Source organism: Halichondria panicea, chromosome 15 (genome assembly GCF_963675165.1).
Source record: "Halichondria panicea chromosome 15, odHalPani1.1, whole genome shotgun sequence".
Classification (NCBI taxonomy): Eukaryota; Metazoa; Porifera; class Demospongiae; order Suberitida; family Halichondriidae; genus Halichondria; species Halichondria panicea.
Window position 1 is genome coordinate 4757214 of NC_087391.1, and position 24056 is coordinate 4781269.

General features: G+C 41.7%; 3 protein-coding genes and 2 long non-coding RNA genes across 9 annotated transcripts in view; 4 read left to right on the forward strand and 1 right to left on the reverse strand.

The window, feature by feature from the left end:
- Window positions 1-24056, forward strand: part of LOC135348469 (WD repeat-containing protein 75-like) — a 36561-nt gene that overhangs the window by 4602 nt on the left and 7903 nt on the right. The window contains exons 1-6 of one of the 3 annotated variants that reach the window (XM_064546689.1): window positions 3686-3822; window positions 6675-6766; window positions 7018-7301; window positions 7938-8093; window positions 23565-23758; window positions 23920-24027. In XM_064546689.1, coding sequence (XP_064402759.1) covers window positions 7163-7301; window positions 7938-8093; window positions 23565-23758; window positions 23920-24027 — 597 coding nt within the window. In that variant the 5' untranslated portion in view covers window positions 3686-3822; window positions 6675-6766; window positions 7018-7162. Of the gene's footprint in view, window positions 1-852; window positions 945-1178; window positions 1284-3685; window positions 3823-6674; window positions 6767-7012; window positions 7302-7937; window positions 8094-23564; window positions 23759-23919; window positions 24028-24056 lie in introns of those variants that run through there. The other 2 variants (XM_064546688.1, XM_064546690.1) reach the window with 2 other exon arrangements.
- On the forward strand, window positions 1731-2602 carry LOC135348490 (uncharacterized). Its single transcript, XM_064546722.1, has 3 exons — window positions 1731-1753; window positions 1933-2062; window positions 2176-2602. The coding sequence occupies exons 1-3, from the start codon at window positions 1739-1741 to the stop codon at window positions 2499-2501; spliced, it is 471 nt and encodes a 156-aa protein (XP_064402792.1). The 5' UTR covers window positions 1731-1738; the 3' UTR covers window positions 2502-2602.
- Window positions 10327-12019, reverse strand: LOC135349373 (uncharacterized). Its single transcript, XM_064547906.1, has one exon. It carries the CDS (start codon window positions 11877-11879, stop codon window positions 10428-10430), a length of 1452 nt encoding a protein of 483 aa, XP_064403976.1. The 5' UTR covers window positions 11880-12019; the 3' UTR covers window positions 10327-10427.
- On the forward strand, window positions 12241-13177 carry LOC135348497 (uncharacterized). The gene is made up of 3 exons (XR_010398776.1): window positions 12241-12348; window positions 12461-12731; window positions 13115-13177. It is a non-coding gene; the product is annotated as an uncharacterized LOC135348497 (long non-coding RNA).
- Window positions 13423-20343, forward strand: LOC135348494 (uncharacterized). 3 transcript variants are annotated; one of them, XR_010398773.1, is made up of 9 exons: window positions 13423-13839; window positions 14237-14373; window positions 14714-14843; window positions 14924-15078; window positions 18636-18898; window positions 19050-19157; window positions 19254-19343; window positions 19594-19727; window positions 20064-20343. It is a non-coding gene; the product is annotated as an uncharacterized LOC135348494 (long non-coding RNA). The 3 variants fall into 3 exon arrangements; XR_010398771.1 differs by having other exon boundaries at window positions 13424-13839; window positions 18636-19157; XR_010398772.1 differs by having other exon boundaries at window positions 13424-13839; window positions 14976-15078; window positions 18636-19157.

Genomic DNA, 24056 nt, shown 5'->3' on the forward strand with positions numbered 1-24056 from the left:
TTTTATTGTCTCCCTCAGATACACTCTGAACACTTGTGTGGAGCCACCTCACGATCGACCTGTCATCAGCATCACCTTCCAACCACGTCACCGTACCAACAAGACGTCCAATCAGATCCCTCTATTGGTCTCCACGAGTCTAGATGGCCACTTCAAGACGTGGGTCCTCCTAGGAGAGGAAGTGGGTGTGTCATGGTCGTGTCAGGCAGTGGGTTACTACCATGGTCTGGAGAGTGTGGGGGCGTGCTTCAGTGAGGATGGGTCACTACTGGCTGTCAACTTCAAGACTGTGAGTGCATGATAATATTGGTTGAGGTGCACAAATATACCTAGAACTCATTGAATTCCCCTTATTCAATGTGATTGCAATCACAAACAGTATCACATGCACATACCGAGCTATAGTTATATACCACACCTTGACAATAATTATTCCTGGGGGTATACCTCCCTAAAGGTAGCTCCCCCCTCCTCCGTCCCCCTAGTAATTTTCTCTGTGCTAAAGCTTCGTGTAGCTATGATTTGTGTGTGTGTGTGTATGCTGTTTGTGATTACTGGTTGTCTCTATCCAATATGTTCAGTGTCTGACTCTGTGGGACCCAATGAACTGTGAGCTGAGGAAGACTCTCTGTAACCCTTTCAAGAGTGGAAACTATCGGTGAGCTAACAGTGCCACTGTAGTGTACACACATGGAGCTTTAGTGTACTTGTAAATTGTTTTCATAAGTGTGTGATGTTGGGTAACTTGTATATGCTAGCCTTTGGTCTGTGCAAAGTACTAATGTTGAAGGCTAGCAGCTACTTGTTTCATGGAATGTAAGCTCATTATTTGTTCCTCTTGTGTGTCTATAGGTGTATGGTGTTTGGTCATAAGAGCTCTTCCCAGTATCTCGTGACAGCCTCAGAGACTCACCTCCAAGTCTGGGACCTCCTCTCTTGCTCAGGTGAGCATAGAGTGTGGTGATACAGTATCACTAAGCTATAGTGTTATGTTTTAGTAGCTACGTTTAAGCTGTAAATACACTGTCTGTACATTTGCCAGCAAATATTTAGCCTTTTTAGCCAAAGAATAGAAGACCTGTGAGCATAATCTACTGAGGTCACATGTATGCATTCATTCTTAGACCAGCTGTTATTGTGTGCTGGTTGTTATTGAGTTTGTGTGCTTTCTTATCCAGTGCTGTGGTGTGTGAAGACCAGAGTGTGCTCCATGGTATCTGATCCTCTGAGTCAACTCACAGCTGTGTTTGTGCCCTCAGGGAATGACCCACCATCCACACATTGTGAGTGCATGGCTGTGCATGTGAACTCTCATACCATACCATGATAGGAGTTTTGACAAGTTTTGGTTTTTGTATAATAATAAATTATGGTCTCTAATTAGCTAGTATAGGCCTTGTACAATTGTGCAGTGATTTTGTCCTAGTCTCCAAATTTCATGTGTTTCCTAACAAATCTCACCCAGTAGTCTGAGCTACATGTAATAACACTTGGAATGGTCTTTACATTTCTAATGGACCCCCCCCCCCCACACACACACACACACACACACACACACACACAGTGTACCTGATTGACCCCTCTTCTCCAACTCCACTGGCCGTACATCACTCTGTGTGCTCGGGGCAAGTCCTGGGGGGCGTGTTCCTACCCCCTCAGTCAGGGGGTACCTCCACACTGTACTTCATGGACAAGGCACAGGTTAGTACAACACTACCAGTACCCCACACTGTACTTCATGGACAAGGCACAGGTTAGTACAACACTACCAGTGCTCTTCGGAAGATTATAACTAGTAAACCTACAGTAGCTATTGCCTTAGTCCCTCCGTAAAGTCCTATGAAATGTTTGCATGCAATGCATACATATATATCTCTGTGACCCATATGCGTTTATTATGTTGTGTGTGTGTGTGTGTGTGTGTGTGTACAGGTGTTGTATGGCCTAGAGGAGGAAGGTAAAGAGAAGAGTGATGACTCTCGGCCGTTACTAGGGGACAATGTTCCCACGTCAGAGAGGGCATTCTGGGATATCTTTGGAGGCAGCAAACTACAAAACAGAGGTCAGTATAGTATCAGTGTGTGACTAATATGCATAACATATACGTCACCACTCACAAAATGTTATTATAGCATTTTATTATGGCAATTTTACAATATGCTACTTTTGCTACAGGTTTTATGGTACACCAAAAGTTGAACAGCACGTCCAAACCATCACTCTCTCTACTCAGTGCCCCTCCCCACGTCCTCCCCCCAATGCCCTCCCTCTGTCTCCCGTTCCTCCAGTCACTGTTACCACATCGGCAGGGGTCTAAAGGTCACCTTGATGAAGACATGGCCGAGAGTGAGGTCGGAGATCTGAGTTCAGAGGACGAAGGTCAGCCAGAAGTGGGTGTGGCCTCTAGTAAAGCTAGCAATGTGATGGAAGTGGACATTGAGTGTAGAGACTTAGAGGTCAAGAACTATGACTGGCTAGTAGAGCATTTCAGAATAATGTGATATTCGATATTTTTTGTGAACCAAGCATTCTTGACAATACCAGGAGCAGATTACAGAACCTCTTAACAATACATGTACACAATACATGTACATGTATATGCACGGCTACACTACAGGTAATTTCTGGAATCAAAACATTTGTGGTTGAGCAATTAGTTCGTGGTAATAATTTCGTGGTTATGCACTGCAATGATGATTGCTTCATTCGTGGGTAAAATGTTTGTGTTCCTGTATTTAACCACGAAAATTACTTTTAACATCTGCATTGTTACGTAATTAGCTGGAAGCCCCACCCACGATGACAGAGGTCATGGAAGGGTTGGGCCATTAGTGAAGGAGACCTTCACCCAGCCCAAGCCCAGCACTAATCACGACTAGAGCCTAGTCGGTGAAGTTGAACAAACCAAATACCAAAAAAGAACAACCACAGGGGACCGGGCGGGTGGGAAAAAAGATAATGTCTTTTGTAATGTTTGATTAGTCATTGTTTTCCTAAGTGTGTGGTGTTGAGTACCTTTAGCTAACCTTCAATTTATGCAAGTATTCAAACTCATGTGCATAATTATGTTGAAGGCTAGGAGCTACTTATTTCATGGATGCATGTAAGCTCATTACCTTAAGGTCACAGGTACATTTGTCTGTATTTTTGCTGTGGTATTAAATTCTGCTAAATTTTGCTCAAGTTGTTTGTCTATAGGTGTACAGTGTTTGGTCATAAGAGCTCTTCCCAGTATCTCGTGACAGCCTCAGAGACTTACCTCCAAGTCTGGGACCTCCTCTCTTGCTCAGGTGAGCATAGAGTGTGGTGATACTGTCTGGGACCTCCTCTCTTGCTCAGGTGAGCATATAGAGTGTGGTGATACTAAGCCATGGCATTATGTTTTTTAGTAGCTACATGTTTACATTTGAGATGCGAGTAGTTGTGCACTATATGTACATGCATAATTGTATATACAGTCGGCACCAGCACTGAAATGTACTTCGTTTAGCTAAAGAATAGAAGACCTTGTGAGCATAATCTACTGAGGTCACATGTATGCATTCATTCTTAGACCAGCTGTTATTGTGTGCTCTGTTGTTATTGAGTTTGTGTGCTTTCTTATCCAATGCTGTGGTGTGTGAAGACCAGAGTGTGCTCCATGGTATCTGATCCTCTGAGTCAACTCACAGCTGTGTTTGTGCCCTCAGGGAATGACCCACGTCCACACATTGTGGGTCACTCTGTGTGCTCAGGAGTCAGGACAAGTGCTGGGGGGCGTGTTCCTACCCCCTCAGTCAGGGGGTACCTCCACATACACTGTACTTCATGGACAATGCACAGGTCAGTAGTGTACCATACTATATAGTGCTCTTAGGAACCATGCATACAGGGTTTCATCTAGTGGGAGGGGGGGCAGGGGTGAACCTTTCCCCCCAAATAATGACATCATCACATTAGTATTGTCTCTATGATGTGCAATATAATTATAACTAGTGATGCACTAACGTGTAATAGTGGGTGTGGGCAACAAATGTGGGGGTGGCCAAACATTTTGCGGCGTGCTTACGATATAATACCGCTGGATTGTACATTCATGTAAAGTAAAATGTAATGCATCTGACCATGTATGGCCACTGAAGTATTATGCACAAACATGCACTTTATATAGGAATGAACAGAGAATAAGGCAACAGGTACTTCACATGAATGTATAACACGTCCAAACCATCACTCTCTCTACTCAGTGCTCCACCAATGCGCTAGTAGAGCATTTCAAATAATGTGCAAACCTTGAATAAATGACAATATACCACATAATTGTACATTAATTGTACATGTATTTGGCTTAATTGATTCCATGTGTTTCATACTCTGAGATGTGGGATGGTATATATAATTATGATACATAACCTAGTGTAGCATGCAGAGCTATAACACAGTTACTGATTGATACATTGAAAGTATAATAAGTCTAAATCATTATAAATTGTGTTATAGTCAGGATTGTTCGACTTAGTCGTCCAAAAGGATCCCGGCAAACCGCTTCCACTCTTCGTCAAATATTCTCTTCTTTATAATTAGTGCATCATTAATCTTTCGGACATTTTCTACTACCTTATCATCTAATTGTCGCCTTCGTTCAATAGCATTCCTCCTCTGTTGTGCTTGTGAAGAATTTTGTTTGCAATTAACTGTACCTACTTCCTCTATTACTCTGACTGGCTGAAGTTGTACTGTCATTTTATTTAGGTGAAGCTCATATAGCCAGTCGACAACAATATTACGATCATAAGGAATGTTAGCTACACGTAATATGAGTAGATCTATTTCTTCAAAATCGCTGGTGATTTTTGCTAAGCAGTCATCGCATGGAAAGTCTGTCACAGTTAATGTAGTATTCCTACTCCGTATATTCCACGATTCGGGCACTTTCAATTCCGATATCGATTGTATGATTTTTGATATTGTAGCACAGCATTGTACATGTTGTTGACCAATATCATTGCCCTGCTCTTGCCTAATTTTGAAAGCTTTAAACTTGTCCCTTTTTGACATATTTTCAGCGTATATTTCTACCCGTGCCACTGCCACATACACAGCCGGACTTTCGTATAATTTTCGCTTTATTTCTGGGGCTATTTCTGCCAAATCAGTAGAGAGCTTTAACATTTTTTGATTAATTTTCCAAACTATGTGCATTATTTGGTCATCTTTCGTTTTTCTATATTCAAACATATTTCGCGTGTAACTAATATTATGAGGTACTTCGTTGGTAGCCAAAATGGGCTCAAGATCACAGGTTTCCACTATGTCTTCGCCTTTCAAAAGACTAAGCCAAGAGGCCAATTCTTCAACAGTATTGTCTTTACCTCCCTCTTCTCTACTGTAAAGATCTGCTATGCGTAGTGTAAATGAAATGTTTGCTCCAGCATATGTTAGAAGCTGAAAGCAATCTTCCAAAATTTCTCTACACACGAAACATGGGCTCCTTGAGATCAACAGATTGATAGTGACTTTAAATTGATCTTGTGTTAAGTTCAGTGATTTGATGTAGTATTTTAATTCATAGATGAAAATCCTCTCAGCATGATATCCGTTACCACTTCTCGTATAAAATTCCTCCGTGTTCCCATCGATGGTTACTACACCAAGTGCTACAGTTGTATGTTTATGAGATTCTTCATCGTACAAATGTGTATAAAATTGAACTATTTTTTCCATGACTCTCTTTTGGAATGGGAAACTTCTTTTGAATTCAGAGTTTTTATAGTTTCATAGTTTTGATTTTGGGGTTTTCTTATCCATTGACATATCTTCCCACATGCTAGCTATCCAACCCATACAAATTAAAGCCAAGATAATTTGACACTTGCATACATTCCACATTGTTAGCTTTAAAGCTAGCAATGTGGCTATATAATGTTTACCATGTCAGTCGATAATTATGATGTTTATAACACACACTCGGCAAAAATGTCGACGTCTATTCTATGATCGAGTGTTGTTGGCCACACACACTTCCTGTCCCAGCTCCCTATACTGAGAGCACATCGTTGAACCCTGCACTGTAACTTCCCTCTGTGGGTGTGATACTGGGGAGTGGGGTGGACTGCCCTCGACCCATCTCTGTATGTGGGTGTACAGAAGAGAATAGTCAAGGAATTGGCTTCCAGAGGACATAATTGCATTCTGATTGTCTTTGGTACCTCCAACCCTTGTAAACTTCACTGTGGTTGGAGGTAACAAAGAAGAGAGTAGATGATCAGAATGCAATTAAAGTCCTCGGAAGCTAACTAAGAACTTTTAATTAGCCCTAAATATCTTCCTCTTGTGTGTGTAATGTGCATGTGTGGTGTTTGAATTGGAAAAATAATCACAAACAGTGTCACATTCATACACTGTGCTCACACGAGCTAGTATAGGGAGTACCATGGCATTGTGTGTATGGCAACCCTTTCAAGAGTGGAGACTATCGGTGAGCTAACAGTGCCACTGTAGTGTACACACATGGAGCTTTGGTGTGCTTGTAATGTTTGATTAGTCAGTGTTTCCCAAGAGTGTGTGTGATCCACGTTGGGTGCCATTAATCTAACCTTCACAGTACTGTCTCTTATTCAATCTCATGTGCAAGCTAGCAGCTACTTGTTTCATGGAATGTAAGCTCATTATTTGTTCCTCTTGTGTGTCTATAGATGTATGGTGTTTGGTCATAAGAGCTCTTCCCAGTATCTTGTGACAGCCTCAGAGACTCACCTCCAAGTCTGGGACCTCCTCTCTTGCTCAGGTGAGCATAGAGTGTGGTGATACAGTATCACTAAGCTATGGTGTTATGTTTTAGCAGCTACGTTTAAGCTGTAAGTTCACTTTCTGTACATTTTCCGCAGCAAGTACTTACAGTTGAGCTTATACCAAAGAATAGAAGACCTTGTGAGCATAATCTACCAAGGTCACATGTATGCATTCATTCTTAGACCAGCTGTTATTGTGACAGTGTGCCCTGCCGTTGTTATTGAGTTTCTGTGCTTTCTTATCCAGTGCTGTGGTGTGTGAAGACCAGAGTGTGCTCCATGGTATCTGATCCTCTGAGTCAACTCACAGCTGTGTTTGTGCCCTCAGGGAATCCCCCTCCCAGAGAGTTGAGACCTCCACTCACTGAAGGGGAAAAGACATACCAATCAAGATGAGCAGCTCGGTACAGAGTGTTGTTATCGGTGACACGGTGTGTGGTGGTGGTGCAGTCAATGATCCAGCTGGCAGATGTACAGTGATGAAGCTCGAGCAAGATCGATGGACCAAACTCTCAGTACACTGCCAACCATGTATGTTGTGTTATCTTGCTAGGAGTCCTGACAAGTTTTTGTGGTGTTTGCATATGGTCTCTTAGCTAGTGATTTTGGCCTAGTCTCCAAGTTTCTTTCCTAACAAATTTCACCTCGAAAACGAGCTACTAACGCACAAATTGAATGATCTCCCACTAACACATGTATACCTAATGGACCCCCCACTCTACATGTAGGTATGCTGAGAGGGTATTGAGGTAGTCACTAGCATGCTTACGCTGTTGGGGACCTCTGCTTCACCACTGATGGTACGTAATCGCCCCTCATCCCTAGGCTGGGTTTTGGTTTTGTTTTCCAGTAATCAATAATATATTATTCATCCCTCACCTACAGTAACATAATTATGTGCACGTGTGAGTATTTAGCTAATTTTTTTTTTGTCTCCTAGCGGGTATAATTATTTGAGGGTATAAATTTTCGCGAAAATTCCTTTAGAAAGGTTTTCACGGATTTAGAATAGCAGCGTTTTGCAGCATGCATGCATGCGAGATTAAATTCGCGGTTATAAATGTTTGCGGTACATGCTGAATCAGCAAAAACCACCAACATTTATACGCTCGAAATATACCCAGGTATCTAGTTGCTCACTTCCTTCTTTCATGCTCCCCCCCACAGGCACGTATCTGGTCAGTGGTGGTGAGGAGGGTGTACTCGTCCTCTGGCAGCTGGACACACACAAGAGAGAGTTTCGTCCTCGTCTAGGCTCACCTATCACACACCTCGCTTGTAGCCCTGGTGACAAGTACTTCACTGTCGGTCTGCAAAGCAATGGTGAGCCCTCAGGGGATACCATAGTCCCCCATCCTTGTGGTGGGTTTGGTGTGAGTCACTGTCTAAAATCGTTGCTCAGAATATTCGATTTTCAGAGATTATGTTTGCTTCTACAGCACTCGTGCAAATGTATGTATGCCTCGGTGCGCATGCGCAAGCGAAGTATACGGTAGTGTGTTTGTGTCTGTGTGTGTCTATCTGTCTGTGTAGACTGCTACAGCTGCACAAGGATCAATAAAGTGAAAGTAAGAGTTTCTATAGGCTTCTAGTCATGTTTTCTTGGATTTTAATTCGTGGATTTGCAAAATAATGCTTCGTTCTAGAGTTATGCCTAGTTTTGCTTACTTGGAATGTCATTGCAGCCTTTTCAGAAGAGCACGTAGCCAAACTTTTTACCGAGTATTGCTACTCTACTTAGTAGTTAACTCTAGCTACAAGAGTGAGAAGAGAGCTTCAAGGCTCTGCTGACTTTCAGCCATTAATTTTATACTTGAACTTTTGGCATCGATCGTTTTTTAACAACAATCATGGTCGATTATTACCCACTCTTTGAGTTTTCCTGGATTTTGCATGCAGTAAAATTAAAAATGTTCATCATGATAATTATAATCAATATGCATGTGCATGTATAAAAGCTAGCTTAGTAGCTTTATGTTATGTAGCTTTGGCACCTCCACCGAGGCATCAGCAGCACCTGTGGTGCTTTCATTTCTATAACGACTTTGTTTGTTTCACTGTACAGTTGATCTATGTTTTGTACACTTTAGCTCATTATTTTGTCTACGTGTGATTGTATGTTTGGTTTAATAGCGTGCTTTCCCCTCGCTTGTTTAAATACTGTATAGTGGGTAAGTTTCGTGTGGTAAAAAATTCGTTCAATTCGATAAACGGTGGTTTTCGTGATTCGTTTAGTCTCGTTGCCTGCACTGCATTCCTACGTGGTAAGCCACGCCTGCGTTAAAATTTTGTGGAGGTCAGCTTGCCCATGAAAATAACGAATATTTTACCCCACGAAAATTACCCGCTATACGTATACGGTATACAAGTACTTGTAATAATAGCTTTGCTAACGAAGCAGCCCAGTTGAATCTCGAGTCTATTTTCCAGTGGTGCAAATAGTATCAGGACTGGACACTGAGGTGGAATGGACTATTGGAGGATTGAGGAGGTCCCATACCTAGACTGTAGACCAGAATGGAATCAATACTGGCCTAGTGATCTGTCCACGTTCCATGTCTATAGTGACCAGCAGTACGCCCGGGTTCATCCAGTTCTACGACCTAATCAAGGAGTCAGTCACCCAACAAGTGAGTATATAAAGTTGCTAAGTTAGTGCTGATAGCTGTAAAGTTGTAATGATCATAATTAAAAACTAAAAGTTCCTCACACACACACACACGCACGCACGCACACTCTAGTTGAATGTGACGGACCTGAACTATGTGTCTCGGCCTGATGACACACCCCTCTCTCTGACCACAGTGGACCACACCTCTTTCTCTCCTAATGGGGACTGGCTAGCCACAGTAAGTTAATATACAGTACCCATAAATAAAACTTGACGAGTTTCAAGACTTGGTACTGGCAGTTCATCGCACACTGCTATTGGTTCTAGTGTAAAGTTGACTCCGCTGTCTTTAATATTACATTTCCACTGCCAATTTCCACTGCCAGCTTTCCTCTAACTCCGCTATTAGGGAGGTGTTTCATACTTGTCCATTGGACCCGTGGATTATCACCATACTTGCAAGGATTATCTTAATTACTTACTCAGACATCCCAGGTTAATATACAGTGGTTCAGCCATATGTCGAGTATCCTATGCACCTAAATTAACTAGCCATTGGTTGAAACAAAAGTGCATAAAAGAGAGAGAGCGTGTAACTTCCGTCTGCTACAGTACGGGCAGAATCCAAAACCACTACTATAAATAGAACTATGGTCACGTGGGACTACATTCCATGCACATGCAGCAGTGAGAGATTTCAATAATTGTTCTATTTATAGTAGTGGTTTTGGATTCTGCCGGTACTGTAGCAGATGCGTAAGTTACACGCTCTCTCTCTTTTATGCGCTCTTGGTTGAAACTATACATACACTCAGCTCTCTAACTCTGGTTTTTCTATGGAACTATCACTTAATTGCTGCCTGAATGTCGGCATGGTATAATTGCAAACAACATGCAGTGATTCGAAGTACATGTAGTATCATTACCCTGTCAGCTTGTGCAATTGTAATTGTCAAATGCCACAACAAATTTGGGGAAAAGTGCACATGTAATATATGTACACATGCAATTAAGGCATGTCTATGAACAAGAAAAGTCTATATTGTTTATGTATGTATATTGCGCAATTTAAAATGTTCTTGTACCATCTGGTGTATTTCGTGTTTTTCCAACACGAATTCTTCTTCCTGTGATGACTGGCTTTGTTCTTCCGACGACTCTTCCTCTGAGGAAGAGACTGATCGCTCGGACATCTCTGAACTAGTCTCACTCATGTGTTGCATCGTTTCTTGTGTAGATGGCAGCATACTTGCCTCGCCCTGAATTGTGTGAGAGCTTGTTTCTTCATCTGAGCTTGATGAATAATCTGGAGAGTGCTGAGGTGGTGGTGTAGGAGGATACGTTCTGGACTCTATTTCTCCCTTGAGAATATCGAATTCATTTATCAATATCATATAATGTTGTTCAACTATTTGACGCGTCAAGGGACCAAATCGAACATATAAGGGTTGTAAACTGACACGGATTGATTTGCTTTCTAAACATCTTATCCACTGGATGAAACTGTATCTTTCTTCGTCTACAGGGATACTGGCGATGTGTAGTATCACTTTGTTCTTTACTCCATCAAACCTCTTTTCTCCCAGGAACTCTGTAATCCTCTCTTGGCATTTGGTGGAGGGTACGTGTGCACATACCAGTACAAGACACTTTCTGATGCGTACCCACGACAACGGCATTTTGATTTTGCATATTTTTTTCTCTATTTGATGGTTATTTCCATTTTCACTCATCTTTAATGATTCTCTAATCTCTGTTGGTCGTTGCTCACTCCTCGTCACAGCTGAGACTATAAGCTGGAGTAGTATCATTTGCTGGTCACTTTTGTCAATAAAATATTTCTGTTTGAACGCTGCCGACAATCTGAAGTGTTTAAACAGCTTCTTCACGTGTGTAGTCCCGTTTTGAATGTTGTCAATATGTTGGTTAACTTCAGTGCCCCTTTGTTGCTCGTTCATACTACTCGCCCTTACATCAGTTTCTGAAATCACATTGATGGCACTCAAACTGACTGAAACTCCTCGCGCTTCGAGGTCCTTTATCCAGTAATCTAATTTTATTTCTGCTTCATCAGGTGTAGACTTCTCTAAATACAATCGTGCTATCTTTAAAGTGAAGTAAACATTAGGTACACCGCATGAAATGAAAAACTCTTGCAAGTCTTCTCGACATTTGAAGCAAGGGCTATTACTTATCAGCATTGTGACGGATAGACGTTCTGGTGTGATTCTTCTAAGCCATCTTCTAAGCCATCTTCTAGCATTTCGAATAAATGCTTGTTCTGCATGAAGTCCAGGACCAGATGTTTCTACAAATTTTGTTGTTGTAGGTCTATTCTGTACTGTCAGTTCTAATTCACACGCAAGTCCAGTTTTACCTCGTTTATCCCAGAAACACTTTATAAAGGCTGGATCAAAGCTGTCCATGTCTTCAAAATCTTTTAGCCTCAGGCTAGTGGTCAACTCATCGTGGTCTGTTGTTATATATCCTTCAGCCATTGCTGTGAGGTTATTGACATCAATTTTATTTACCGCTAAGAAGTCTCTCAATTACATAATTACTCAGCATATTACATATTTGGTGTTGGCCTTTTAGTGCTGCTATGGTAACGTCCGTATTTAGAGCATTGGTCTTACTTCACTGTTGATTATGCCTTAATTGGCATGTAACACTCATTTTAATACTATAGTTTGATACATACAATGGTGTACACTACGTACTATGTTTACGTAAGGTTCAACAGAATTGTTATAAGACCCAGATTGTGCTCCTGTTATTGTCTTTTGCAGTGTGTGTGTGTGTGTGTGTGTGAAGTGGTATACTTTCTGTTTGTGGTCATATATTGATGATACCAAGTATGTACGTATATAAACTGCTAAGCTCAGTTGTCTTTCAACTGGAACTTGTGTGTGTGTAGTCTAGTGGAGTAATATATAGTCTAGTAGTACAGTATGTGATTAGTGAATGGTAGGTACCTTTCCAGCTACACTGTGAATACAATTGTCCACTTGTGCATGCCCTCATGCTATGTACCAGTGTATACATGTAGCCTTACTCTATATTTTATTGTCTCCCTCAGATACACTCTGAACACTTGTGTGGAGCCACCTCACGATCGACCTGTCACCAGCATCACCTTCCAACCACGTCACCATACCAACAAGACGTCCAATCAGATCCCTCTATTGGTCTCCACGAGTCTAGATGGCCACTTCAAGACGTGGGTCCTCCTAGGAGAGGAAGTGGGTGTGTCATGGTCGTGTCAGGCAGTGGGTTACTACCATGGTCTGGAGAGTGTGGGGGCGTACTTCAGTGAGGATGGGTCACTACTGGCTGTCAACTTCAAGACTGTGAGTGCATGTTAATATTGGTTGAGGTTGAGATTCCTAGAAATCATTCATTCTCCTTATTCAATCTAATTACAATCACAAACAGCGTCACATGCACACACTGTGTTCACAACCTTGACAATAATTATTCCTGGGGTATACTGATAGCTGGCTGACCCACTTTTCGCTTTCTCTCCCCCTGGAAATTTTCTCTGGATGAAGATCTAAAGCTACATGTATACCTATATGACTCGTGTGTGTATGCGGGACACACTGTTTGTGCTCATACAAGCTAGTATAGGGACTACCATACCTTGTATTTTGAAAGCTATAGGGCATTAGCTGTGACTTGTGTGTGTGTGGAACATACTGTTTGTGAGTCTCTCTCTATCCAATATGTTCAGTGCCTGACTCTGTGAGCTGAGGAAGACTCTCTGCAACCCTTTCAATAGTGGAGACTATCGGTGAGCTAACAGTGCCACTGTAGTGTACACACATGGAGCTTTGGTGTACTGTAATGTCTGATTAGTCAGTGTTTCCCAAGTGTGTGGAATAGCCTGTATGCTATCCAGATTTATGCAAAGTACTGTCAGTACTGCACGTACAAATGTTGAATACCTGAGGCTAGCTGCTACATTACTTGTTTCATGGAATGTAAGCTCGTTATTTGTTCCTCTCGTGTGTCTATATATAGGTGTATGGTGTTTGGTCATAAGAGCTCTTCCCAGTATCTCGTGACAGCCTCAGAGACTCACCTCCAAGTCTGGGACCTCCTCTCTTGCTCAGGTGAGCATGGAGTGTGGTGATACAGTATCACTATAAGCTATGGTGTTATGTTTTAGTAGCTACATTTAAGCTGTAAATACACTGTCCCTACATTTGCCAGCAAATGTTTACAGTTGAGCCTTTTTAGCCAAAGAATAGAAGACCTTGTGAGCATAATCTACCAAGGTCACATGTATGCATTCATTCTTAGACCAGCTGTTATTGTGTGCTCTGTTGTTATTGAGTTTGTGTGCTTTCTTATCCAGTGCTGTGGTGTGTGAAGACCAGAGTGTGCTCCATGGTATCTGATCCTCTGAGTCAACTCACAGCTGTGTTTGTGCCCTCAGGGAATGAACCACACATTGTGAGTGCCTGTGCATGTGAACATCTCATATCTCATACCATTGTTGTCTTATCTTGCTAGGAGTCCTGACAAGTTTTTTTGTGGTGCTTGTATATGGTCTCTAGCTCTGCCTTGTAACAAATGTGCTAGTGATCATGAATAGTCTCCAAGTCTCATGTGTTTTCTCACAAATCTCACCCATGGCCATTAGTTGATATTGTATTGAAATGGGCTCCTCACTTCATAACACATGTGTACCTAATGGACCCCCCCCCCCCTATACACACACACACACACAGTGTACCTGATTGACCCCCCCCACACCCACACACACACAGTGTACCTGATTGACCCCCCACACCCACAAACACACAGTGTACCTGATTGACCCCCCCCCCATATACGCACACACACACAGTGTACCTGATTGACCCCCCTTCCCCCACTCCACTGGCCGTACATCACTCTGTGTGCTCGGGGAAAGTGCTGGGGGGCGTGTTCCTACCCCCTCAGTCAGGGGGTACCTCTACACTGTACTTCATGGACAAGGCACAGGTTAGTACACTACCAGTGCTCTTATAGGAAGATTGTCTATTAGGTAATCAGAACTATAGCTGTTATCCTTTATAGTGCCTCATGGTTTTTCCATTCCTTTGAGCCATCTGGTGTGCAGTAGACTGCCTAACTATTACTCCTACAAGTGTATATGAAATAATTGTTATGCCGCTACGTACATTCATGTGGCTTTCTTACCTACAGTAGCTGACCTAATTCTCTCCAATGCATAAGCTGCTTGGTCCTTTCTTTCCCATAAAGTGTAATAATTAATTAATACAAACATGTATAGGATCTCCGCAGATGCATGTACTAACTGTGTGTGTGTGTGTGTGTGCAGGTGTTGTATGGCCTAGAGGAGGAAGGTAAAGAGAAGAGTGATGACTCTCGGCCGTTACTAGGGGACAATGTTCCCACATCAGAGAGGGAATTCTGGGATATCTTTGGAGGCAGTAAACTATATAACAGAGGTCAGTATAGTATCACAAGTGTGTGACAATAGGCTTTGCTATGCAATCTAGTATTTTATAATGTGCTACTTTTGCTACAGGTTCTATTGAACATGTAATGTACACGTCCAAACCATGACTCTCTCTACTCAGTGCCCCTCCCCACGTCCTCCCCCCAATGCCCTCCCTCTGTCTCCCGTTCCTCCAGTCACGTACATTAGCAGGGGTCTAAAGGTCATTATGGTCGAGGACAAAGGTCAGCCAGAAGTGGGTGTGGCCTCTAGTAAAGCTAGTAATGGGAGAAACTTGGAGGTCAAGAACTATATGATTGGCCTGGCTAGTACTAGTAGAGCATTTCCGAGTAATGTGATATTTTGAACCAACATTTCTTTTACACACAGTTAGTATTATGTGGCTAGACTATAATCAAGTTATTAAGATGGTATGGTACAAAACTTGTCAGCTATTAGGATAAGTTCCTGTACTTATAGTCATCAATATCCACAGCCATCCAGAGCTTCAAGATGTTTGCTGCAGACTTGTTATCTATAGTAGACATGCACTTACTATAGCACAGTACTGTAACAAAAGAGAGTAACAGTAGTTGTATACATGCATGTATGTACAGATAAAAATTTATATCGGATGGGTGAACAAACTTTTTTATCAATGTGAGAGGCCTCTGACCTTTGTACTCCTCTGACACTTAATATTGTACCTGCTTACACTACCGCTTGCGCTAGAGGAGGTTGGCCACGCGTCATCATTCATGACGTCTCTGCTCACGTTACCATATACATGTATATAACTGAACAACTGTAAATAAAGCTCTTGCTTAATTGCTGAATTTATAACACCTGGCTAGCTGTGTCTGTTGTCTGGTTGTCTGGTTGGACCAGGATTAGCTAGACTATAGGGTAGAGTCTAGTTTAGTGGTGCTGTTACTGTATAGCTGGTTATTTTCGAGGCACGAAATGTTCGAGGTTTTCGAAGATTGACCCAGAAACACAAAAATTTGGTACCTCGAAAATTGGTTTACATGTAGTGGTCATTTGAACCGCTATCCTCGAAAATAAAATGTTCGAAAATGTTTTGTTTGGGCAATCCGCGAAAATTTAGTGCCCTGAAAATAACCCGCTATACGGTATAATGTAGCTTGCAATGTACTGGCTGGCAAGAATCTAGTAAACACTTTATGCACTGATAACTTTCGGAATGGAGGGGATCGCTGGGGGTCGGGTTGGTTAATGTATTCAAATAGGCGGAGAGACACATAAATGTTGCCTTCAGTCTCTAATGACCGTGCAACACCAGCTAGAAGTTTACATAGAAAATCATCTATGCCAGCTCAGCAAAAAAGTGGTGCACGTGATCGTGTCCAACGTGCTCTGCGCTTGCGCATTGCATGTTGGTTCTGACCGCTTGCATGACGAGTCATTCATTTTAGCACTCTAAAAACACACCATAATTATTACATTCATGCTATAATTATAATTATATGCTAAATCAGGATTGTTTGGTTTGGAGGTGGTCCAACTTCTTCTCCTGTTCTTTAAATATTCTCTAAGATAGTTCGTTATTAATCTGACCGGCATTCTTTATCGCCTCCTTATATCTATATAATGCATGTTCCTTCGTACCTTAGCATCCTGAAATGTTCAGCTATAGTATGACTGAAAAGAACATTGTGTCAATGACATTGTCGTGAAGCTGTTTACAGTGCTCAGTAATAATACTTCATCATTAATTAGTTGGACATTTTTTCGTACCTCAAAATCTAAACCTTGTCTTTGTCTCTTAGCATCCTCCCACTGTTGTCTCTTCTCTGATGAAGCATTCTGTTCGCAATTAACTTGGCCTAGTTCCGCTGTTACATTGATTGCCTGGAGTTCTACTATGAGCCCTTCTCCGCAACGCTCAAACAGCCAGTCGACAATAGTCTTTTCATAAAAAATGTTAGCTACACGTAATATGAGTCTTGGCTTAACCACGTCATGAGGAATACTGGTGATATTTTCTAAACAGTTTGGGCATGGTAAGTGCGTCACAGCTAATACAATAGTCTTACTCGATATACTCCAACTTTGCGGTTTTTTATGTAGATCTATACGTGATAATGTATCACAACATCCTCTATCACCATGCTCTTCGATTGGTCTGAACATTTTTTCTTTACTCCTACCTACTGTATTCACAGCTTTTATTTGTACTTGTGCCACTGCCACATACGCAGCTTTTGATGCATGTCTACTTTTGTAGAATGTTCGCTTTTCTCTAGCTTCCAGTGTTTCTTTCACTTCCGTCAAAGTTGTAAAGAGCCTCTTAGTATTCACTGGTATTTGAGCAATAGCTCGTAGTTGATCAACTGTGGTCACTATAGTATCTACTATAGTATCTATGCTTGTGTCTCTGTATCTTCTCTTCCCCTGTATTTTTCCCCACTCATCATCACTGGCTCCTCGAAGTCTATAATTAGGAATTTCAGTGACAACCGAAATTGGCTGAATACGCGTATGCACTATATTTTCGTTTAAATGAAAAAGCCAAAATGCCAAATCGTCGATAGTTTGTTTTCTACCTCCCCCATCTCCAAAGTACAGATTTGCTATGCGGAGTGTAAATGAAACTGTTGGTCCTTTTTTTGTTAAAGACTCAAGGAAATCTTCCAAATCTTCTCTACACATGAAGCATGGGCTCTATGAGAGATTGATAGTGATTCCAATAGTAGCTCCTTGTAATAGTATCTGTTTCCTGAGTAAAACATTAGCGGGTGTAATGAAATTAATCTCAGCATGGATTCCTCTACTGCTCTCTGTTGTGATAGGAGTCATAACTCCATTGATGACGACAATACTAGATGCTACAGTTGATTGCTCACTAAATGGCACTCCTCCCCAGAATATTTTCTGGAAGCGTTCTTGGAGCAATGCCAAATCTCCTAGAGGTTCTGCCATGAGCTTCTTAAGAAATGGGAGATACTTTTTGTGAATTTGGGAGTTTTTATGTCTGCAAAAGGTCATGGTCATGGGTTGTGGTTGTGGTTATATCCCATCTGGCGCAAACTGAATGGTTTCAAAACCATACAAAGCGGAGATAAACTGATGAAAGAGTACACCTCAGTAATTACCCCAATCTGATCACGCTTATAATAATTGTTGTCTATGTACATGTCACTATTATGCATTATTAATATTATTATTATTACTGCATGTATTCCACAATTAACCTCCTTAGGCACTTTTTGATTATTAATCAGCTAAATACCTCGTGCGTACGCAGCGCGCAGCAGGGTAGAGTGATTAGTGTGTGTGTGTGTGTGTGGACACATGAGCTGTTTGAGTAAACTATACATTCATGGACTGCTATTATGAGACAGTGGTTGAAAAATAATAGGCTGATAGTTGATTGTATAGCCAATCTTCGAAGGGGACAAAAAACACTGTTCTCTAATCGATCTAATTGTTGCGATATAGATTCACAATCATTCCTGCTTCCTCATAATAATAATTAAGATTATTACGGTAAAGTTATATCCGTTTGCCGACATGCACTACCCTCTGTGGGTGTGATACTGGGGGGTGGGGTGGACTGCCCTCAACCTATCTCTGTGTATGTGGTGTTGGGGGGGGGGGGGGTCACAAACAGTGTCACATTTATTACACTATGCTTCACACAAGCTAATGTAATGAAAGTTAACACGCCTTGCCAACCTCAGAGCCTGTATAAAGTTGTCAATATTTTGAAAGCTATCTATGACTTGACATGTGTCTATGCAGGACGCACTGATTGTTTCTCTCCCTCCCCAATGTGCAGTGCCTTCTCGCTATTCTGGCTCTCTGAAGTATGGCCACCTCGATATACCGGCCATTTGGTTTGGCACGGATTGCTAGCTAGATTAGATGTTTACGGCACAAAACTCGCCCTGAATTGCAGCCACTCCTGCCACAAACTACGTTTATTACGGCTGGATAAGGCAAACTGGATTGTTGAACCCTGTACTGTAATCACTGCTCGTGACACTTCCCTCCGTGGGTGTGATACTAGGGGGTGGGGTGGACTGCTCTCGGCCCATCTATGTGTGTGTTTGGTGTAGACAGTCTCTCATTTATACACTGTGTTCACACATCACAAGCTAGTGTAAAGAATTTCGAAAGCTATAGCTATTACTCGTGTGTGTATGCGGGACGCACCTTAATGGTTGTCTCTCTCTTTACCCAATATGTTCAGTCTCTGACTCTGTTGGACCCAGTGAACTGTGAGCCTTTATGCAAAATACTGAGTGCATACCTGTAGGCTAGCAGCTGCCGTATAGCTGTACCTTACTTCATCGATGAGGTACAAATATTGAATACCTATAATTATAGGCTAGTAGCTATTTGTTGTTTCATGGAATGTAAGCTCATTATTTGTTCCTTTTGTGTGTCTATATAGGTGTATGGTGTTGGTCATAAGAGCTCTTCCCAGTATCTCGGACAGCCTCAGAGACTCACCTCCAAGTCTGGGACCTCCTCTCTTGCTCAGGTGAGCATAGAGTGTGGTGATACAGTATCACTAAGCTATGGTGTTTATGTTTTAGTAGCTACATTTAAACTGTGAGTAGTATACGTACTGTACTTGTACATGTTATGCCAGCAAGTACTTTCAGTTGTTGAGCTAAAGAATAGAAGACCTTGTGAGCATAATCTACCAAAGTCACATGTATGCATTCATTCTTAGACCAGCTGTTATTGTGTGCTCTGTTGTTATTGAGTTTGTGTGCTTTCTTATCCAGTGCTGTGGTGTGTGAAGACCAGAGTGTGCTCCATGGTATCTGATCCTCTGAGTCAACTCACAGCTGTGTTTGTGCCCTCAGGGAATGACACACATTGTGGGTGGCTGTGCATGTGAACATCTACTGTCTCCAAGGTTTGGATACGCTATCCTTTTTTGCTGTGAAGTCTACAAAAATCAGTATTGATTAATCGAAAAAAACTGCACTTTTTGAGCCGAGCTGTTAATTTATCTTGCAAAGGTCAACCATTTGCAATTATTGCACATGCAGCAGTACAGTGTATAATTAGATAGGCATGGTCTCTATAATTATAAATTGCTCCAACCATCCAAGATCTAACCCCACTTGCTCTCTTGGGCCTCCCCACATTTCAAGGCCCTTACTCTCAAACAACACCTTCATTACCTTCTCTCCCACATGCATTACACCATCCTCCCATATTGTTTACTTCTTCTCTCTCTCTCTCTCAGATGAACTAAAGAGAGGTGGTCTCAACAAGATAGCCAGCTGCTCAGACGAGGGGACAAGAAATCAGTTCTCTGAGCTACTACACTGAAGAGATTGTGACAAAAGTGTGTAGTTGGCAAACAATGAATTCGATTATGGAATGGGTCTCGAATGGACTTGTTTTGCCATGGCAACCTGCACTTACACACTTGGTACAAAGAGAACAATGTGACTCTTTTAATACTGTCTATGAGTTATCACAATGTCTGCACGATTGTTGCTCAATGAATTTTTGAAAAAAAATGCTGTAACTATAGTGGGATAGGAGTGGCTGTACGTCCAATTTCAAAGCTAAAAAGTTATGTTTAGTAACTGTTTGGTAGTGCAAAATATGATTTGTTTTCGGGCTATTATTATTTCATAGCTAGAGTTGAGATACGAATAATATAAATAGTCAGCTACATGAGAGATCAGTTCTCTGAGTAGTCTTTGCTCTGAACATGTGAAGCAAGAAACCATCAACTATTAGTCTTGTTGCATGTGCACCACTCATGTTGCTTAAAATAATGTTGACCAGAAAAAAGAATGGGGGTGGGGCTGGTATGCCTGCAGCCCTGATGCGCATGCGTAGATCTGTTTTCAGCCATGTGCTGCTCAACAGGAGAAAGAGATCTAGCTACTGGGCGAATCAAACTCAATGGAAGCCAGCCCAAACAAAGCAACTGGTAAGTAGATTTGTTGTGTACATATTATCCATTATAATACGTCTAGTCTATAAAATAATTATGTTAATTATAGACTATATACCACATTGCCGGTATTCTGCATTCTGCAATGCAATGGATAACCAATTGTTGTTGTTGTTACAGATGTCTTCATGATTCAATCCAAATGACAACCAAGATAACAGACCACTCGCTGCACATGCAGAGGGAGCTATGATGACTGTACACCCACTGTGCCAGACAACGTTGAAAGCGAAATAAGGTATCGTATTACTAGAATAATTATGTTGCGATCAAAAAACCTTTGCGAATGTGCCAAATCAGCAGGCTATTTGTTCTAGGTTTTGCGATTTTATTATTGCGAATTGATCAACCCTCAGAGTTCGCATATGTTTGATACTCGCAAAACATTCTAGTAGTAATATTACTATAATTTATATGGCACTCCCCAAGATAGAGAATTCTTTCCTGTCCTTTTTGTCCCCCTCTGTATGAGCATGGACAGCACCTCTCACACTTATTATCCCATCACCCCAAACAGACAAGTAGGTAGTGCTTATGGTCTGTGGGTTTGCTAGAGTAAGCTTGTGGTCCCATTAGCTCTAATTTTCATAGCATGCTTGGGTGAACACACTGTGCTTGCAGGTAGATTAATTATTGTAGTAACCTTTATTCTCTTCTCACATGTATAGTTAAGTTGTCTGATGCCACATGTATATAACTAACTTAGTCTAGTAACATAGCTAGAAGCTCTCTATATATATATATTATTGTATATATAATTATATAGTTTCTTCTTTTGACTTTTGTTCGAGAGTATAGTAGTATAGAAGCCGCTCGCTTGTTTGCTGCAAATTCTACTTGTTTAAGTGAGTACTCATTTCGTGCAAAACTGCATGGGGGAGGAGCTGTATGTTTCCATTGTTGGTGGACTATAATTTTGTCCATAAGCCGAGCTAGATCAGGGTTGAATTGAATAGAGACACAGATTTAGAAATGATTCAGTTGATGATGATAATAGGTTGACTGTATAGTGACTAGTAGCCTTGGGATCTAGAACATGTGCATTTGGTATCTGTATATAATTATGGTACCTATAATATAATAGTGTAAAGTTTACCATGCATGCAGTTGAAGTAAATACAGCATAGCTATATATAAGAGGACTATAGACATGTCATAGGTTTTCCAAGTGTACATGTGCATAGCCCTCACGGTTTCTAGGATAGCCGTGAGATTGAGGCCGTTAAATAATGTTTGACTGACTAGAAATATATGACAGCTTGTAAACTACAAATAGCCTGGTACTATATTATGGAATTCGAGAGTATAACAGAAAACTCATTACACATGCGCATTGTGACTACTGGACATTTCCTCTTGGGAACTGGAGGAGGGGCAGTAGCACTAGCTGGTATATACATATTTTAAGCCTCGGGTCATTGCAGCTGGTAAGGTTGAGCGTGACGCAGGTGCATGGCATAATTTTTTTATGATAGCATTTGTTTATAATTAATAAGCAGTATTCTCAGGAGGCCAAACATTTACAAAACTGGTCAACAATTGCAAACACACTTACAATTTATTTTTGGTTGCTGGCTTTTTAGTGAGTCACGGTTGAGGTAGAGGTCTGCCGGGGAGTGGAGGTCTAACTGCATATTCTGAGGTAGCTATGAGAGCATGTCTCCACAGATGTTCAAATACTATTTTGCGGTAAAAACTACTGTTCACTCTAGGTACAACTATGCTGAGAGGGGAACTGAGGTAGTCAAGACAACCCTTCACTGGCATGCTCACGCTGTTGGGGACCTCTGCTTCACCACTGATGGTACGTAATCTCCAACCATGGGTTTTGGTTTAGTTTAGTTTTCCAGTAATTTTAAATCTTTACGTATCCTTACCTACAAGTATTGTGCACATGTGATAGTCTCTATATGTGATAGCAGGAGTGCATGAATATTCATACACTCCTGGTGATAGTCTCCTACATGTGATGCACTTGTAAGTTATGTATAGCGTTGCCTGTGTCTAGAATTGTCTAGTTGCTCACTTCATTCTTTCATGCTCCCCCACAGGCACGTATCTGGTCAGTGGTGGTGAGGAGGGTGTACTCGTCCTCTGGCAACTGGACACACACAAGAGAGAGTTTCGTCCTCGTCTTGGCTCACCCATCACACACCTCGCCTGTATAGCCCTGGTGACAAGTACTTCACTGTCGGTCTGCAAAGCAATGGTGAGCCCTCAGGGATGATTCCACTGCAGATACCATAGCGCCCCCATCCTTGTAGTTAGTTTTGTTGTCCAGATCTCAATTTCAGAGATTATATTTTGCTGCTCTACTTCCTAGACACTGCCGCTCGTACTTATTATGTTGTCTTGCTAATTACCACTACCATTATTTTGATTTCACATGTACATATAGCTTTAGGTGCTTTGAGTGCATAATGATATGTGATTGTGTGTTTGGTGTAGTGGCTTGTGTCCTTCATTTGATGGTAAATAGGGTGCTTCCCCCTTTGCTTGTTAATATACCAGTACCGTAAATTTTTGTGAGGTGCAACATTTCTAAGGACAGAGCAGTTTTAACGCGATAATTAAAAGGGTAAACTCCCACGCACCGGTATTTCACATGCAAAGCTCTTGGTGGGTGTGGTTTCCTGGCATTGAATCGCAAATATTACGACCCACGAAACATTTTCCGCTTTACGATACTTGAATAGTAGCTGGGCGAATAAAGAAGCTCGATGTAATAATAAAAAATTATGGTGCATTATTAACCATCTGACCGTTGATTTCCAGTGGTGCAAGTGGTGTCAGGACTGGACACTGAGGTGGAATGGACTATCGGAGGACTGAGGAGGTCCCAGACTGTAGACCAGAGTGGAATCAATACTGGCCTAGTAATCTGTCCACGTTCCATGTCTATAGTGACCAACAGTACGCCCGGGTTCATCCAGTTCTATGACCCAGTCAAGGAGTCAGTCACCCAACAAGTAAGTGTTTGAACATTGCTAAGTTAGTACTGTAAAGTTGTAATGAAATGTCTTCATAATTAAACCAAAAGTCGTTATCTGTGCAAGTTGTATGAGCAGTTCTTCTCTGGGTTACTAGCGAGGATTCCTCACACGCACACACACACGCACACACACACTAGTTGAATGTGACGGACCTGAACTACGTGTCTCGGCCTGATGACACGCCCCTCTCTCTGACCACAGTGGACCACACCTCTTTCTCTCCTGATGGGGACTGGCTAGCAACAGTGAGTGGATTAGTTTAATAGCTGTTATA